At 29.2% G+C, this 19,020-nt stretch overlaps 1 protein-coding gene across 6 annotated transcripts in view; it reads right to left on the bottom strand.

The window, feature by feature from the left end:
- LOC140055621 (dystrophin-like) overlaps positions 1-19,020 on the bottom strand; it is a 208,816-nt gene that overhangs the window by 6,798 nt on the left and 182,998 nt on the right. For all 6 annotated transcript variants that reach the window (XM_072100960.1, XM_072100959.1, XM_072100961.1 and 3 more), the window contains 6 exons: positions 18,865-18,936; positions 17,796-17,932; positions 12,676-12,792; positions 11,773-11,836; positions 10,426-10,517; positions 7,546-7,777 (listed from right to left, as the gene is read on the bottom strand). In XM_072100960.1, coding sequence (XP_071957061.1) covers positions 7,546-7,777; positions 10,426-10,517; positions 11,773-11,836; positions 12,676-12,792; positions 17,796-17,932; positions 18,865-18,936 — 714 coding nt within the window. The remainder of the gene's footprint in view (positions 1-7,545; positions 7,778-10,425; positions 10,518-11,772; positions 11,837-12,675; positions 12,793-17,795; positions 17,933-18,864; positions 18,937-19,020) is intronic.

Raw genomic sequence — 19,020 nt, 5'->3', positions numbered from 1 at the left:
ATAGTACAACAACCAAATAATTATGCCCATCAATTGGAGTCAACTATTTTTTATTGCAATCATTATCTGTGATAAGAATACACTTTATTCAGCATCATTATTTAAATTGTGACAACCATCATTTTTATCATTCTCATTTTTCAGCAGGTTATTGATAATATATATATCACTTTTGGCCTTCTCTTCATTTCTCCCTAAAGGGAGTTTATTACCCCATTCTGCTACAGTATACAATTCCCGGTCTTATTGTAATCCACACAAGATTAAAAAACAAGATTTGACCATATTAATCCACAAGATTTGAACATATCAACCCACAATATTTGAATCAGAAGATTTGATCATATCAAAACACATGATTTAAACACACAAGATTGGAATACAGAAGATTTGATCATATCAAAACACATGATTTAAACACACAAGATTGGAACAAAGAAGGTTTGATCATATCAACACACACAATTTGAACATATCAACCCACAAGATTTGATCAAATGAACACACACAAGATTTAAACATTTCAAAACACAAGATTTGAACATTTCCACACAGAAGATTTAAACATTTCCACACACAAGATTTAAACATTTCAAAACACAAGATTTGACCATTTCCACACACAAGATTTGAACATTTCCACACAAAAGATTTAAACATTTCAAAACACAAGATTTGAACATTTCAACACACAAGATTTGAACATTTCTACACACAAGATTTAAACACTTCAAAACACAAGATTTGAACATTTCCACACACAAGATTTAAACATTTCAAAACACAAGATTGGAAAATATCAACACACAAGATTTGAAAATATCAAACCACAAAATTTGAACATTTCCACACACAAGATTTAAACATTTCCACACACAAGATTTAAACATTTCAAAACACAAGATTTGAACATTTTCACACACAAGATTTAAACATTTCAAAACACAAGATTTGAACATTTCCACACACAAGATTTAAACATTTCAAAACACAAGATTTGAAAATATCAACACACAAGATTTGAAAATATCAACACGCAAGATTTGAACATATCAACACGCAAGGTTTTTAAAACATGTAAGATTTAAAACATATAAAATTTGTTTTACAAAGAAATAAACTACTATAAACAATGTTTTGCAGAAAGAATAGTGCATTGGTAATACTTTAACATGTAAAGTAAACCAAATTTAAGAAATGTGCAAAATGGAAACACACAATAATTAAATTAACAATACCAATTTATTGTAACCATTAAACTATTATATAAAACCTAAATGACAACACACCCAGGAATGCTGAGTTTACAAGAAAATAAATACATACATGAGGCGAGTATAAACCAATTCCTAGTATTAAATCCTTGGAAAACAAAATAGTAAAGACACAACTTGAATACAGCAAGCAGTCTCTTAGAGAATCAAACTAATAGATAACATCAGAATTTATAGGAGAGAAATTTAACCTGGATGACAAACGAACTAGATGTCGTCATTCACTCAATAGCCACTCATACGCAGCAATGCATTAAACAACCCTAGGGCTGTGTTCATCAGAGTGCTACATCACGTTAAGTGGTAAACAAATTGAAAGTAACATGCTGTGATTCAATAATATCTCCTTCCAATCAAATACCATTGATATCAAAAGTGACTCTAATTAAAGACCAGATGTATGTATCATGTGTTATGCGTAGTATAGTGATACTGATCTTTATCCCCTGACGAAAGATTCTTTTAAAAACATGTTTTTGTAGTTTTATGTTTCCAGATAAAATAATAACATTCCCTTTAAATAAGAGAAAAGTATTCTTATTCTCCAGATTTGATTTTTAAATGGTACTTTTTTTTAATTTTTCTCTCAATATAAATAAATTTATTAATTAATACACTAAAATGCATACTCAACAATAGGATGCATAATAAAAGAATGTATTTTAAAGGAATTAAATATAAAATAAACCATTATCTTATACGTTCCTTTACTACCAGCTAGCGGCTACTACTATTACTTAATTCAACGTCTACCAAAGTGGTCATTAATTAGAAGAAAGATGTATAGGTTAATTGATTACACAATTTCTTTTCCCTAAGGGTAATTAAGAAGCGCATTTATGAGTGGAACGCAAAAGCTCATCAAATGCAAAGGTTTGTAGTTGGCGACGTACGGTAAGTGACGCGGAATTAGAATGGAAATGGAATTGCGTACACAATTTTAGTAGACTAGAAGCATGCACATTTCAACTACGGTATGTAATATAGGTGATCTATGTTTTAGTAAAGAGATGTGACAATTATGAGGTTAGAATAGAGAGAGCATTTGAATTATTGAAGAAACGCAGACAGTTTTAGTATTTTATACATAAACATGTATGTTAGTATAATATAAACATACTATTTATGTTAGTCTCTGATTTATCAAAACTTTAACAACTTAATGTTTTATTTTATTAACTTATTGTATATATCAGAATCAAGAAAGAGCATTAACAATATATTAAAAAATCATTCATCCTACAAGAAATAGTATTCAAGAAATAGTATGAAAGTGAAATATTCTAAATCCAAATCATTGGTTACCAGCAGTCCAACTACCAAGAACATAAAAATATAGTTCACAATTTTATAACCTATACCTCTAATTCAGATTTTTCAAGTATAAATAAACACACAAATTAAAAATATATCAGGGGTTTTGTGGTGGTAATATAGTTTAAAAAATGAAAAAACTTGAATTGTGTTATATTCTTTTACTTGAATTTTGTCTTATATTTCCAGTTTCCTGGACTTCCTTCATTCTCTCTACTAAGGATGATCAAAGCATATTGATCAAAACATTGAGTAACTCAACAGTTCTTTCCACAACAAATATATGTGGTGTACCGCAAACTTTATATCAACATTAAATTCTATATCTATCTACATCAAAATCAGATAAACAGTTTCGTTTATACTATTTAAACTCAGCTATTATTAAGCGCAGATTAACTGTATAAGATGCAAAGTAAAATCAGAAAAGCTGAATAATATATACAGGTAGCAATCGTGAAATTAAAAAACAAAATGACTAACGATGACTATTCTAGGGAATAATGATAATGTAAGACGCTGCCATGATGAGATAATGCTGTAATAAAGACAGAATAATACTGAAATGCACTAAAATTCAATTACGGAACTTATGTAGTGAAATAGAATGTCCTAATGTATCGGTAAAATCACTGACTCAGACATTTATGAGAGATAATGAGATGATGGAAGTGCTGTTTGCACACATTTTTATATGTTTTTTATTATCTAAAAACATTCCAAGTATATGTTTTATGGATTTCAAATTGTTTTACAATTTGTTGGGTAGTGTGTTTGCTTATATTATTATTTGTTGCATGGCATCATGTTTAAAGAAACAAATGCCGAATAAGTGCCTGAAAAAGCATCATTTACGCACTTTTCCCAAACTAAAAATTGAGACAAACAGACAATAAAAACTGACAACCTAGTAAGAATTACTTTATAACCCTAAAGAAACTGAAGGACGATGAACTCTGGATTTTTGCATTTGCTAGAAAATATTACCTTGTGTGAAATCCTTGAATATAAGATAAGCATAAAGATAAATGTTGAAGTTCTATCTTAAACCATGCATAATATACACTCAAACCATATGGAAATAAATGCGAGCGAGCTTAAACCTGCAAGATTATATCATACATCACTACCTTTCTATTGATTTTCTTATTATCTTAACACATCCATACATTTAAGCATGTGCTGGAAAACATTTAATTTTGCTGCAATCCGATATTGGTGATTAGAAGTTACCCATGCATAATGCTTAGACAAACATTTGTAATGAAAGCTGGGAGTTTGTAGCCCTAACTAAAAAAAGTTCAACTTGCCCTAGAAATTTAAGGAACATGTATCACCACTTCTACTGTGTATAGACAGGTTAAATTCTTAGTTAAAACAAATACAAAACTCTGGAAAATGATTTTGCATTCAAATATTTGTAATGAAAATTGGGAGTTTCTAGCCCAAAGTGAAAAATGTTCCATTTGTATTGTGCTAGAAATCTAAGGAACGTTATCACCATTCCTTCTGTTTATAGACAGATTTAGTTCTTAGATAAAACATGCAAAAACTCTGGAAAATGACAAAGATTTGTAATGAAAACTTGGAGTTTGCTGCCCTAAGTGAAAAATGTTCCAATTGTGCTAGAAATCTAAGGCACGTTATCACCATTTCTACTGCCTATTAGACAGATTTAGTTCATTCATAGTTAAAACATGCACCTCTGGAAAATAATTAAGAATATAAACTATTAAAAATCTATAGCTATTAGTGCCTGAAGTCATGAACATGGATAGTGTACTAATATAAGAACTAAGGCATATAAATTGTGCACTGATTTGAAAATAGAAATATATATCATTTCCCCACCATTTGTAAAAAAAATTATTCACTAACTCAGAATTAAGGACTAGAAATTTTTATACCAATTTCATTAATAGAATTTGTGGACAAAATAAGAGTGGAATATGTAGACTTATTTCTATAGGAAACATTTATTATTCTAAAATAAATTAATAATCATTTTACATAATTATCAGAGAGTATCTTTCCAGAATTGCACTGTAGGACATATCATTTTTACACTAATTTCAGAATTAGGGCATACATCATTAGTAGACGTACGCTAATTTCAAAATTAGGGCATGTGTGCACTAATCTATAATTAAGGACAAACCAATTATAAATTAGCATACATTGACCTAATTAATTACATTTATTGAAATACAGTACTACTACACCTTTACAAAGGAATAGCATTTAAAAACAACATTTTTTATAGTTCAGAGGTTCCTAATAAATGCTTCATCAAAATCCATTAACACTCTTGCACATTCTATTAAAGATAACTAAAGTATAGTAATATAAAACTTGCACGTTATTCCCAACGGGAAGAGCTTGGTAAACCTTGTTAAAATCCATTAGAAGCAAACCCAGTCATTACAATGTAATTGAATTACCTGGGTTATTATGTATATGCAAGTGCTGAAAGTGGATTAATTAGTAGAGATATTAGGCCAACAGATGGGTGAGCGTGAGCATAAAAGCAAATGTAGATGATTGTTAGAGGGAGAGAGGGAGAGAGGGGAAAGAGAGAGAGGCATAAAAGTGGAACTGCTCAGTCTAATACTTAATCTGTGGGTATATATTGTTACAAGACACATTTTCAGAATTGATTTTACAAATGAATAATGATTAAATATTATTGTTTTTTTATTATTTTATACTAAACTACCTGGATATTGTCATTCATTCAGGTAGTATAGTTTAGAAGGATAAATCTATTTAACTGGACTTACTTGTTTATAATATAACAGCGATCGTTTCACAACCTATTCGGCCTGATGATATGACCTGGAAATGTTGTGAAACGTAGCTGCTATATTATAAACAAGTAAGTCCAGTTGAATAGATTTATCCTTCTAAACATGATAGTAAACTGTTATTTTTTTAATTTGTTCAATGCTATTGATACCTTTTATTTATTTATGCATATAATAGTATTGTTATTCCTATAAGTAATAATACAATTATCTTTATTTAACAATCATAATGCTTAATAATATAATCAGAGTGTTGTTTTCATAGAGAAGTAGGCAGAAGGACTTTGTTTATATTACTTCCAAGCTGCCTACAGAATGCGACAGAGATAATATGATTTAACAACGTTCCTACAGACAAAATCCAATACTTCAAATTAACATGAGAACAATGATGATGCGAAACAGAGATAATGATAACATTTGGCGTAATGACAACAACTCCAAGAAGAGTAGAAAAACAAGACATGTTTTTAATCATAGCAATCCTATAAACGTTAATTAAGTGAAGGAGTAGTCGATTTCAAACAAAAACTCCCGATTCTTCCCAATGTCATCTTAACATTACCAATTTGTATGTTGATAGTAATATAATTTAAGTCTGTCAAATGAAAAATATTTGGATTACTTAAACATCTTAGTAATATCTGGATGTGTGGGTGGGACAGTATAAAGTCCCCCTTCCCCCACCTTGTTTTAGAACTCATTTACTTACACAATAATACTGATTTAACTAGGAATTGAAATCACTTTTTTCCTTTCTTTCATTGTCTTTTCTTACTTTTTTTTTATTTGCTTTTTTTTCTTTTCTTTTCCTTTATTTTCTTTCCTAACCTTTCTTTTTTTTCGTTCCTTCTTTTTATTTTAATCTCTTTCCATTTTCTTTCTTTCTTTGCCTTCTTCCTTTTTTTTCTCCTAATCTTATCCTTGATTTTTTTTCTTTTTTTTTTGCCTAAATCTATATTTTTAAATGTTTACAGCCATTGAACTATGAAATACTAAATGTCAAATTTAACCAGAACAGATACTATAAACTTAATTGACAATAAAACAGATAGTGAAAAGGTTACCCATCATAATATATTTAAATTAAACTTTGAATTTGACAGTGTAATATTTCTTTTTTCCTGCTTCATAACGTGTAGCACTCTAAAATCAATTATTTATGTGGAATATTATTTCATATTCAGCTTCAGGTATAATTAGAAATTGAAAATATGTATCATAATATGTTTAAACCCTAACACCGGTGACAAAGCTCTATTTCGTCTACTAAAATGAATGCTTTTGAGAAAAAGATTTCCTTATACCATTTAGCATGGTACATTAATATGCACAACGATATAGACTCACAGTAGTCGGCCAAATCTAGTCGGAAGAATAAAACACCTAAAATCCCCATTCACGTCGTATAACTTCAGGTCAAAGCAAAACGTAATCATGTAATTACTATTAACACATGTCCATGCCATTCAGATCCAATTCAACCATTATTAGTAAATCCTTCCACAGCACTCACATTTTTGATCATCCAAGTTAAATCGATAATAAAATGATATTGATTCTAGAGAAATTTTCATTACTTATATCATTTTTTATGTAGAAGTCAACTAAGTTCAAATGAACAATATTACTGTATATTTTTAGTTAAATTCATTTAATATAATTTATTTTAATATAATTGATAATTATTTAATTGATAAATTATTGATAAATGATTGATTTAAATTAATAATGTGTAATTGGTTTTAATATTATCAATAATGTAATTTATCTAATATTACTAATAATTTACTTAATTTTATAAAAGAAAAAAGATGTACATCATATAACGTCATTAACAAATCTCAATTTAAAGTATAATTGATTGTAGTAGTAATCATAGATATTCTCCATTTAAGTTTCCATATCTACCATACCAGCTCACAATGTTGTTATATTAACAGCAAATGATGCTGCCTGGGGGAAGTATTGTTTTTATATACATGCCTCTTTATTACATTAAAAAAGTTTTAATCTAAAATTAGTATACAATCATTTCACAGCAGACACACAAAAAACTGAAAGATAAGTGATGATTACACACTATGTAAAATAACATTTAAAAAATGCTTTGAAACATTTTAAAAGAAAAGAAAGTTAAAACATTAGCCTACCTGTTCCAGTAACTGTCGTAACCTCTGAAGTTGTGCCTCTAGTTGACGATTGTGATCCTCTAATATTTGCATTCTCGCCTCAAGACGACCTTTGTGTTGGCGTAGCAGCTTGGCTTCGGCTATAAGCTCTGTGTCACGCGTCGGCGACTTCGAATCTGAGTCATCTCCATGGAGACTTCCATTTTCTCCCTGACGGAGTTCTTTCAATCTGTCCAACTCCACGAGCAGATTCCTTAAAGTAATCAAAGATGGGTAGCTTAGATGACTTGATCAAAATTAATACGAATGCATGATATGGACGGATGACTTGTCGATTGATATCAAACGGGCCATGCTAACAATATGCAATGATACATGCATACTCCTTTCATGATGTCTACAGAGAGATACCACACGCTCGATTACATGAGAGAACCAATTTGAATTATATTTTCTCCATAATTATCCACTAAATTCCATTATTTGGAAATCTAATATCAGTGTCAACTTGTATGGGTACACCTGTAGGATCTAAAACATTCATTTCTTTTTGAGGGTGCTCATTTTTATAGCCCATGGAATAATATTTATATCTCTATGGTTATTTTTTTTTTAACTTTATGTAGCTGTATCCCCTAATTCTGAGGAAAACTTTCATTGAAATAACCATCTTGAATGTCTTCCCCAAATATAGATTTAAATTATTAACATTTATTTCAATCATTTTCGCCTGAAATTGACATTGTAAATACAGTACTTATTTGATTTAAGCTTGAAGGCAAACTTGGCTAAAGATATCTGTTATAAATAAATTACAAAAGATTTTCTATAAGAAATAAATAATATAAATCCAAAAAATTACTGAAAAAAACAACAATGCTGTGGGTATCCTGGATCTCATTGGATACAAAATAAAATAAGCATCACAATGAAATAAATCAGCCAATGATGTGGGAATCCTGGATCTCATTGGAGATAAAAAATAAAATAAGCATCAAAATGAAATAAATCAGCCAGAAATATTTGCAGATCTTTCAGGCAGTACAGTATACTAGCCCTTCATCAGTAAGCGATAAATAATATATATTCTACATTATCAAAAATATAAATTAGTTATTAATTTATGTTTTAACTGTTATTATGGTTAATAGTACACCCTACCTGGTAACGGCAGCCGCAGCCATATGTAATGGCGACTTAAATTTCAACTGATGTAAATAATACAGTCCTAAAACTTAGTCATTTACAACCAAAGTGCTTCTAATTTGTTTTAACGAGTCTTTTGAAACTGCATCTTCGTACACGGATACTAAAACTTATATAAGCCTTAGGTATAACTATAATGTGATTTTATGACGGGCATTTCCTCAGCTTCCTGAGCAGAGAGGGTCATGGGAAAGTAAGTCAACTGCTAGAAGGTAGACTGCCAAAGTAAAACTTTGCCAACATAGAAGGAAACGATAATAAATTGTGTTTATATTTTAAACTACTTAAATACAATACCTATATCATTATTGCAATACTTAAAAATATTAATTTCTGACATCTTTACATTTTAGGGTATTAAATTTCTAGATTAAAGAGACAGAAATACTAAAAAAGAACACTATTTTAAACTTTTAAAAAGTATAATTGTTTTCTCAATTTAAATATCACCAAAAAAGACTCCCTATAATTAAAAAAGAATATCACTATAATATACAGTATATGAATGTTAGGAACTGTTTTATGTTTAATTCTAGGCAATGAAAAAAAACATCAATTTTGTACTAAACTGGCTTCAAGTTACAGAACTATTAAAAATTAATAAATGTAAATTTGTTCTCACATGACACTTTAATGCAAAAAAAAATTGTAAATATCACACAACATGACATAAAATTGTCACATACAAACTAGTTATAACACACAGATGAATGGCTGTGTGAATGCTCATCAAATCCATGAAATTTGACACTCTGAAATGGGTGCGAATTAATACTTTTTATTACCATAAAATCATGTTTAAGAATATGAATTATGACTATCTACAGTATCATAATCATAATGTATAAAGTTTCTGTGACTCATAATGTCTTTTTAACAAATTTTATAATGAAAACAAAAAAAAATTGCAACCTAATATTTCGTCCCATATTGAAGTAATTCAAGACTTGTTTGACGCCCAGAGACAGCGGAGATAGAATACCTTCCAGAAGACAATCAAATAGCAAAAATAAAAGGTCGCAAAATAGTTAAAATTACAAAAAAAGTCTTTTGTGACATCGCCAATATATCAAAATTCAAAAAGATAAATTTGTGTTTTTGTAAAAACAAAATTCAGGAAGATTACTAGAAAATTCTAACTATAACAGACTTAGAATTAAAGAAAGTAAATAATAACATAATTGCCAAATACTTGGCAAATTAAAAAAAAAACCTAAAGAACTATGTAAGAGTTGTTCCACAAGTTGCAAGGTGAATGTCTCTATATCCTATACATTTTGATTGACAACTTTGTAATCTTTAGAAACCGGTATATCATCTTTAAGTATATGAGTACATAGTGTTGTATAATTATGCGAAATAGGTTTTCTTCTTCTGTATCAGAGTTATCTTGGTAACTCAATACCATTTCTCAAATCAGCATCACATTGAAAAACCACTTCATACATATATAAGTAATTTTGTCAATAAATTCATCAAGCATTAATATGAATAAAACTACAAAATTTCAACGAATCCGTGTATATAAATAATTCAGTATCACTCAATTTAAGAGAAATGCATTTAATACTTTATGTTTAAAAAAAGTGTGTTTGTTTTGCTTATTGAAGTGAATATAAATGTTGTAATTCAATATTGCATTCAGTTCTAGTATGATATCAAATATACTTCAAATTTGTAATATATTAGACTTACCGGTTTTCATCTTCTAAACTTGCAATTTGTGTTTGTAACTCCGTTCTCTGTTCCGCATCAATTGCAACAACAATTTGCGCTGGACTTCTTGGCTGTAAGAAATTGAAAGTCTAAGTGAATATTGTCAATCAGTTTGATTTTTAGTTGGTTGATTGATGTAAATTATTTGGGCTTTTTCATCAATCTGAATTTAAGGTAAGAAACACAAATTTTCATTTCTTTTCTCAATCCATTTTGATCAAAGTGTAGCAAAATTGTAATAATGTATAGTTTCAAAATGTTCACTGTTATGAATATCTGAATACTCGGTATACGTACGCTTGCTTACTTTTGGGCTTAAATCTCAACTCAATATCAACAGTTTAGGAATTATTGTAGGCTAGCAATTATGTGGTTGAATTCTATCTGAGAAATAATTCTTTGCAAGTATTCTCATATATTCAATCTATGTATTTTCTAGACACAAATTTTTTCAGAAATTATTATATTTTGGGAAAAACAAGATGTAAAACTTTGCAAAAAAAAAAAATTGTAGATGCAATACTATTCTAGAATCAATCATTTTTATTTTCAGTATGAAAATTGAAGATATTAACACTAGGTTAATTTCTATTAAAATGATAAACAATTTTTACATAAAAAGAAATGTTTTATATTGAAAATGGGTAATAAATCCTTATTTTTTTACCCTAAAGGGACATAATGAAAAGTTAAACTAGGCCTAGTTTTGACAAAGAAATGAAATATGTATTCTAATATCTTCAATTAACCTATTTAACTTCTTTCAGTGAAATTGAAGGTTTAATTATCAATATAACATTTAACATGAGCCAGTATACAATCAAAAATCTCATTTCTCAAAGTACAAATCAATATTAAAACCTCACAGAAATCAGCGAATAGTGTAGAATGGTTGAGTGATAAATTACCTTAAGAATTATTTTAAGAAAAGTGAGGATCTTATGCGATAAGAAAATAAAAGTTAACAAAAAAGTTTCTTGATACATAATAACTAGCAGTTAGTGTATTTAAACCTTGAATCAATAAACATGGTGCAAGTAATTTGACCAATGGTGGTGAGATGGTCAATTTGAACTGTAGGTTGTGATTGGTTAACTCACTTGAGTTGTGCCTTCGCCATTGCATGGTGTCTCAGTGGATACCAAAGCTTATGTAGTGTGTGCCATTTAGAACTACTCAACTGTCAAAATTGGAAGACTCTTTTTTTGACATTTATTGATAGAAGCAGACAATTATTTATATTTGAATAAAAGAACAGTAGGTGTCACAAAATAACTAATCAATATTGAATGGGAAAAATATTTTCATTTGTTTTGTTTTACTTACCATTGCTGAAGCATCACCTCCTAAACTTTGACAATATTGATGTATAAGCTGATGCTCATCCTCCCTGCAAAGTTCAAATGTTATTTCTCTAATCAACAATTATAAACTACTGATCTTTAAATTAGATATTTTTAGACGGATAAGAATTAATTAAGTCGAAAATAAATTTAACTTAAACTAATAATTGCATTGCTTAAAATAAAGGTTCATATCTCAAAAGCATTGAGAAGACTTTATTTATAGCTGATTGTCTTGGTCATAAGTCTTTGGATATGGGTTCATGATTGGGCAATGTATATCTTTATTCGTTCAAGCCACCCAGATTTAGGACTGAGAAAAGATAATTAATATTGATAGTCAGGTGAACAATTCTAAAGATATATTAAATAGAAAATAATATAAACAAAATTTAAAAAATAATATTCCCACTCAAACACACTTTAAGCAAATTTATATTTGGAAAAATCTAGAAAAAAATGCACCTTTTTTAAGGTATGCAAATAATTTTGCTTTTCCTTTGGTTAGTAATATAAATGTAAATAAACCTAAAACATATTAATATGTATAAAAAGTTACAGGGTAATACAGAGGATTTCTTTTACATAATAATTACTAAATATCAAACAAAAAATCTTAAGCAACATCTTTTTATTTCGTATTTTGGTAGGATATGGTAGACAGAGCTTTTTTTTACTCGAGCTCCAGTGAATTCAGTTCTGTCATATGGAAGCTTCAAAGTGCTGGACAACAGAGGGGTGTAAATGGTTCCTCTACTGGTTCTTTTTTGGTTATATTAGGATATTTAATGAATCATTTTTGTGTGTAAAGCATTTAGAAACATTGTATTAATAAGAATACCATTGTTATTATTATTAATACGTAAATGCCATATTAATTACTTACAATTGTGGTAAAGTGTGTATAGGAGAACACTGCTCCACTTCAGCCAAGCGACTGGCGTACAACTCTAACCTGGTGTGCATATCCTGATTGGCCATCAACTGCGGTGAAGCTGCAGGCCTATGCAAATCATAAATATACATTGCAAGGTATTAGTGTTTACTTACTGCCGTCGTCTGACTACTGTTACAATAATGTCACCACTAATTGTTCAATACACTGACTACACTAACAGGGAGGTTTTAGACAGGAAATAAATTTGGTTTGTAGTAATTTCCGTTGACAGTAAATTTTAAAATGACAGTAATGATAGGTTGTCTCTCATAATGTTAACATCATCAGAGACATTATCCTTGACCAAAAAGGAAGGAATATTGAAAATAAGGTTATTAAATTTTGTGTCAAATACATTCAACAGCAACTCAATTACATCTAGAAATTTACTTTTTCATCCAAGGTACAAAAATGAGCAACCCAATTTTTTTTTGCTAATAATTAAGTTGAAATTACAAAGATTGGCAGATTAACTATTCTTTTAAAAGTTACAACAAACATTTGTTAGTTTTTAAATTTTCAACTACCAGTTATGAAAAATGTACTAGCAAATTGCTAGTTTGCTACGGTGAATTTCAGGCCTGAAAATATTTGAAAATGTTTGATAAAGTACCAAAAAAAAGTATTGGGACATCTAGTATATTTATTTTGAGAAAAATCAAAATGACATTAAATATAGTACTGTACACTTTTTTCGGCAAATATTATGTAACTATAATATTATATGGTATTGGCAACTAAAACATGTTTGTTGAATTTATAACCAATATTGAAATCAAGAAACAAAATTGATTGTGCAAGAATTACTGTCCTCAATATCACTTTGAATTTTTCATAAAAAAATTAATTTATAATCACAAATCCATATATATGTAATAATTCAATATGTAATTTAAACATAAAAATGAACTGATATATTCTATAACAAATATTTTATAAATATTTAGCTGTCAGATTGTTATATTATGATTTAATGAAAATTGAAAGTGAAAATATGAAATAGATTCAAATTCTATAAAATATTGTAATTTTAGTATAAACCAAATCTTTCATTTTTAAAAGAATTGAAATCCAAACTTTATAAAAAATAACTGTAAAATAGTCATATAATATATAATGTGTCCCATATTTGCATTTATAAATAGTTAAACAAATATGCAAATATATGCAAATTAACCTGTAGATACAGTTCTGTAAACAAATCAGGAACCAAAGACTCCACTTAAAGTTGTACAGTACTTTATATTTCTCGCAAATCATGAGTTTTATTCATCGCGAATGCAAATGAACAATGGAATGTCACATTGATAGTTAATCAAATATGCAAATATTATGCAAATTAACATGGTAAACAAAAATTAGAAACCAAACACTCCACTTAAAATTGTACTTTATATTTCTCGCAAATCATGAGTTCTATTCATAGCTAATGCAAATGTACGATGGAATGTCACATTGAATTAGCATTTTGACGATATGTAATTAAATATAAATATTCACTGAATGATCAATCACCTATCAAAACAGTTGGACAAGCGTATTCGTCAGACAGCGCTCCAAACAACAATCAAGTTATTTCTGATTGTCGCGACATGTTTACTCTATCGCGTTCAAATGTAAATACCGGTTTCCATGACTACTAAATGGGACGATCTCAATTAGTAAAATGCAATCAATAGTTTTACAAATTTCAAATTTACATGATTCGAACTAACACAATTGTTGGTAAATACGGGCAAATTGAAGACACTTCAGTACAACTACTCTGACTGAATACAATAAATACTTCAGTTGTGAAGTAAAAATCTGCAACGTAGTGCTAGTATTTATATACACACACTGTGTGTGTCTCAAATGTGTCGACTGTGTCTCTCTTACTAATTATACTTTTAGAAATCATGAAAAACCTATTTTTAATATCCCACTCTAAATTTAGATGACATCTTTCAATTGCTTTACTACAATTGGATGCAATATTATCTCAATTTAACTTTAAATTAACAATACTACACTGCTTAAAAACTCTACTTGAATGTCAGGATTTATCCGAAGTCTGCTGCCAACCTAACCCTACACAAACTGAACTTCTTCTAAATAGTTTTGTCCACTCAACAAAAGTGGTGCAACCGATTTAATAATCAGAGACTGTAAATGATAAAGGAAAGGCTGAGAATCAAATATATTTGATCCGTCACCTAATGACCTAATTCAGAAATTCCCAAGCTGCTAGCAAAACAAAATATTTACAATACGTTTCTGAAAGTTTTAGAGTCATCAATCGAAGATTGCAATTAATGTTGAAGACAGTTTGAAAATCAAACATTGACATCAACCGCAATTGTCAAGAGAGTTTTATGCATCTAGTACATTTTTGTATTATATTTGAAATGAGCCTGTTTTTGCTGTATAATGAGAGACAACAAAAAAACACCAAGGTGTATAGCCATATACTGTAGTGTTAAACATAATCTGTATTGGTCAATTTAGATTTGCGGTAAAACTAACTTGTTTTCCTTTTGAAAATACATGATGTACTGCCTATCCTAACTTTACTAGTTTTATTCACCATGCAAACCTTTACAAAACATTATTTCTCCGTTCGTTCCATAGAAAAGTATCACCTTATTAGAGACGTGTCCAAAAGAAGGGTTCTACTTTGAAAAAAAATAGATTTCAAATACTGTACAGTAACATATGTACATTGACTGCATTTCTATTAAGTTTGAGCGTCGAAAAAAAAAAATTATTTGAATTTATGAAAGATAATTCGAAATCAAACAAAAATTCAGATTTAATAGAATTTAGAAACCTGTAAATTCAAAATTAATCAGAACATTTTGACTTCTTGCTAAGGGATTTAAAATTAAATGTCAGCATGTATATTTGAGTTAACTTCATTACCTACATGTCATCATTTATAAACACCTGATCTACAGTATAATTAATTTACTGCTAGGCTAACTCACAATTTGATTCACTTTACTCTAACCTCGTTTCACTTCGAAATTTAACCATGCAATGCTTTTTAAATCGTTAAGGCATTACACCCAACACGAATACTGTTTGCGGGCAATTTCTCTTGGCAATTTACATCTAATTGGTATGAAAATGAACAGCCGATATCGCAAGCGTAAATGGCTATAATTGTCAGTGGAAATAGTAAATTGCAATGTTACGTACACACTAGACGAGATAACCTTTCCTAATAGGCAACTATGTATGACAACTGTATTTCATTTCAATGTGTTAATCATGTCTAAGTGAAAGTGAAGTAAACATTGTTTGAGACAGGAATTTGAAAATTAGAAGTATGCAAACTTGTGTTCTAAAACACCAATTGTGATCTCTATACAAGATTGGACACAGCTTTAAAAGGATTTTTGTACTGAATACAGTAATATTATTTTATTGATATTACAACTTATCACTTAAATTGTACTAAAAATTTAATCTAAATTAATTTAGCTTTCTGTTAATATAAATATATTTTAAAAATTATTCTTCAAATATGAGACATTTCAAATCAGTTAAATTTCATTACTTAAACGTTTGAGCTATGGAATTTTAGAAATTAGCAAATATTCGTTTTAAAGCTTAAAGATGAATGCAGAGTATTGATTTGATTCAAATATTTTGATATAAAAAATGAAGCCATAAAAAGGCAGCCTAGCACGTAGACACATCAGTCACTCCGAGACCATAACTTATAAACGAGTAAATATAACATGATGATAGCAAGTTTTAAAGATGCGTATAAGTCATACTTCAGAAAATACATGCAAACGATGTACAAATCACTGTGATAAGTAGTTTTTAAATTACTTATAATGCCATACTTGTATTACAAACTATGAATGGTGAATAGTAAATGAAATAAAATCTGGGTATTAACTTCAATACTTAATGACATTCATAGCAAGGTTGCTCTTATTAACAAAAGTTAATACCAATACAGGTTGTGACATTTAACCTGCTTTCAAAGGTCCACGGCTGAGTCAATTATCAATATATTTTAAAGATTATCACTCGTATTCTTTCCTTTTTTTTATACGCATCCAACAACGAGTAACTTTGCAATTATAGAATTAATAATATTAATATTTAATAATTTATAAACGAAGTCTCATTTGAGGCTTAGGGAGTGGAGTTGAAAGAGTCGTGAGATACAACCATAGCACTATGTCCAGATTGAACCATGACCTTGGGATCGGAAGGCAACCACGTTAACCACCAAGCTACACCTCCACTATTTATTCCATCTATTTATTTACTTTCAGTACACAACATTAACCATTCTCAGAATCTTTTATTTGGACTAGTGGAATTTTTTCAGGTCAGTGTTGTAGGTTCGACAGACTAGAGAACAACTTGCAATTTTGATGTATTTACTGTAGTCAATTTTACATGCTTGTCGCTCAATTTTTGATTTCACACATTAATGATAGTAACAAATATGAACAGTTCTAAATACCTTAAATCAAGTATGGATCGTTGAAAATCTAATTTTAAATGTATTAGACGAAAAATATGAAGCAAATTCCAAAATCACACAACCAATTTGAACAAATATACAAAATCAACATAATTCAGTCGTCTGTGTATCGAAAGTTAAGAGACCTTGAAGAAACAAGAATTCCCAGCTAATTTGTATCTAAAATAAATACTTATTTGTATTCATTACTTTTAAAAACGATTAAACAAGAGGCCACTAGTGATAGATTCAATAAGGCCACTATCCCATGATCTCAAGACTTCATAGTGGGGTATTGAAAAAGACAACCACCAAGGATACACTGACAGATTCTTACGCTGGGTCATTATAAAGTTATTTCAGGGAGAGTAAAGTTCTTGGTTCTAATCTACAGTAACTTGTGGCAGGTAATAACTCTAAAATACTTCTGAACACTTTGAGAATGTAGAGCATCTTTTCTATTCATGAATAAGTTACAACACATTGGAAAAGACACTTGTATAGTAATCCTCTGCAATACGCCTAAAAAAGTTAAAGAATCAAATTTAAATGAAGAAATAAGTAACTAGTTAGTAAAGTAAAAAAACGTTCTACTTACGATTCAAGATCATCACCTTCTAGTACTGTCATAACGGGTAGATAACCAAGACGTGGATGCTTCTGATGGTAGTGTTTTGATTTAAATTTGTTACGCATTACTTTTGCAAAATCTTTGACATCCTCGCCCGAGGTAGTCTAAATGGATGGAATTTTAAGAGAAAAATACTTCAAATAAATAAACTGTTCATAGTAGCCATAATCAGCCGCCAGATATTTGAGATGATAAATTACTGTTGCTATGACTTTGAAATATGGAACTTTGGAAGATAAGTAAAGCCGAGGCTATGGAAAGTTTGTCTGTTTGTGAGAGTGACTCATGACTTTTAGTCATGAGTGTATTAAATAGTTATGATGTCGTAATAATGAGTCACTCACATTGCATTTATAACCAATGCTTTTTAAAATAATCTTTATAGAGGCACTAAATGGGATGTAACATTTCAGGCATTTTTATTTAATTCAATAAAAAATCAGTACCAAAAGCAATAGAAATGTTTGAAATGACACATTTAATTACAGGTATCTGATAAATAATTATCACATGGTGTAAAACATTAATGGGAGTTAAAGAAGGTAAAATAGACATAAAAACATATAAATTTGTTCAATTCAATAAAATCAGTAACAACATTCAATAATGTTGAATGCTGGCTGAAATTTTAGGTTCTTTTGTGGAAGATGCTATTGTTAATTTCCTGGTGAAATTGTTTCTCTTTTTGTTTAGTATGTGGATGTACTATCAGAAATAAAAGAAGTGAATGAATGAATGAATAAAAAATAATAAAATATTATGTATAGGTTTTAGTTACTGAAGAAGATAAAATAAAATAACATATTGATGAAAACAATAATAACAATTACGTTGGAGATGACCATATGATGCCAACAATAGGGACAATATTGATGACAATGATATACAAATATTAATACTATTATACATAATATATGTGCGCAGGCAGTGTAATAGTACTCACAACAATTAAATGTGAAAAAAAAGCATGGCATGTGAAATTGAATAGTAAGGATAATTTAGGTGTGTTAAACAGGATATATCTAGTAATACTTACTGGAGTGCAGTATTCCCGCATCGGATGGGAGAGTTTGTGGTTTTTGGCTTTTCTTCCAGCAAAGAAACAATTCTATATTTAAAAAGTTGAAAATTAAACTTTTTAATCTGATCAAAATACGTATAAATTAATTATTCAATAATAATGGTTCAATCA

This window comes from Antedon mediterranea, chromosome 7 (genome assembly GCF_964355755.1).
Source record: "Antedon mediterranea chromosome 7, ecAntMedi1.1, whole genome shotgun sequence".
Classification (NCBI taxonomy): domain Eukaryota; kingdom Metazoa; phylum Echinodermata; class Crinoidea; order Comatulida; family Antedonidae; genus Antedon; species Antedon mediterranea.
The sequence above is the reverse complement of the archived record's forward strand: the minus strand, read 5'-3'. Positions and strand labels throughout refer to the sequence as shown.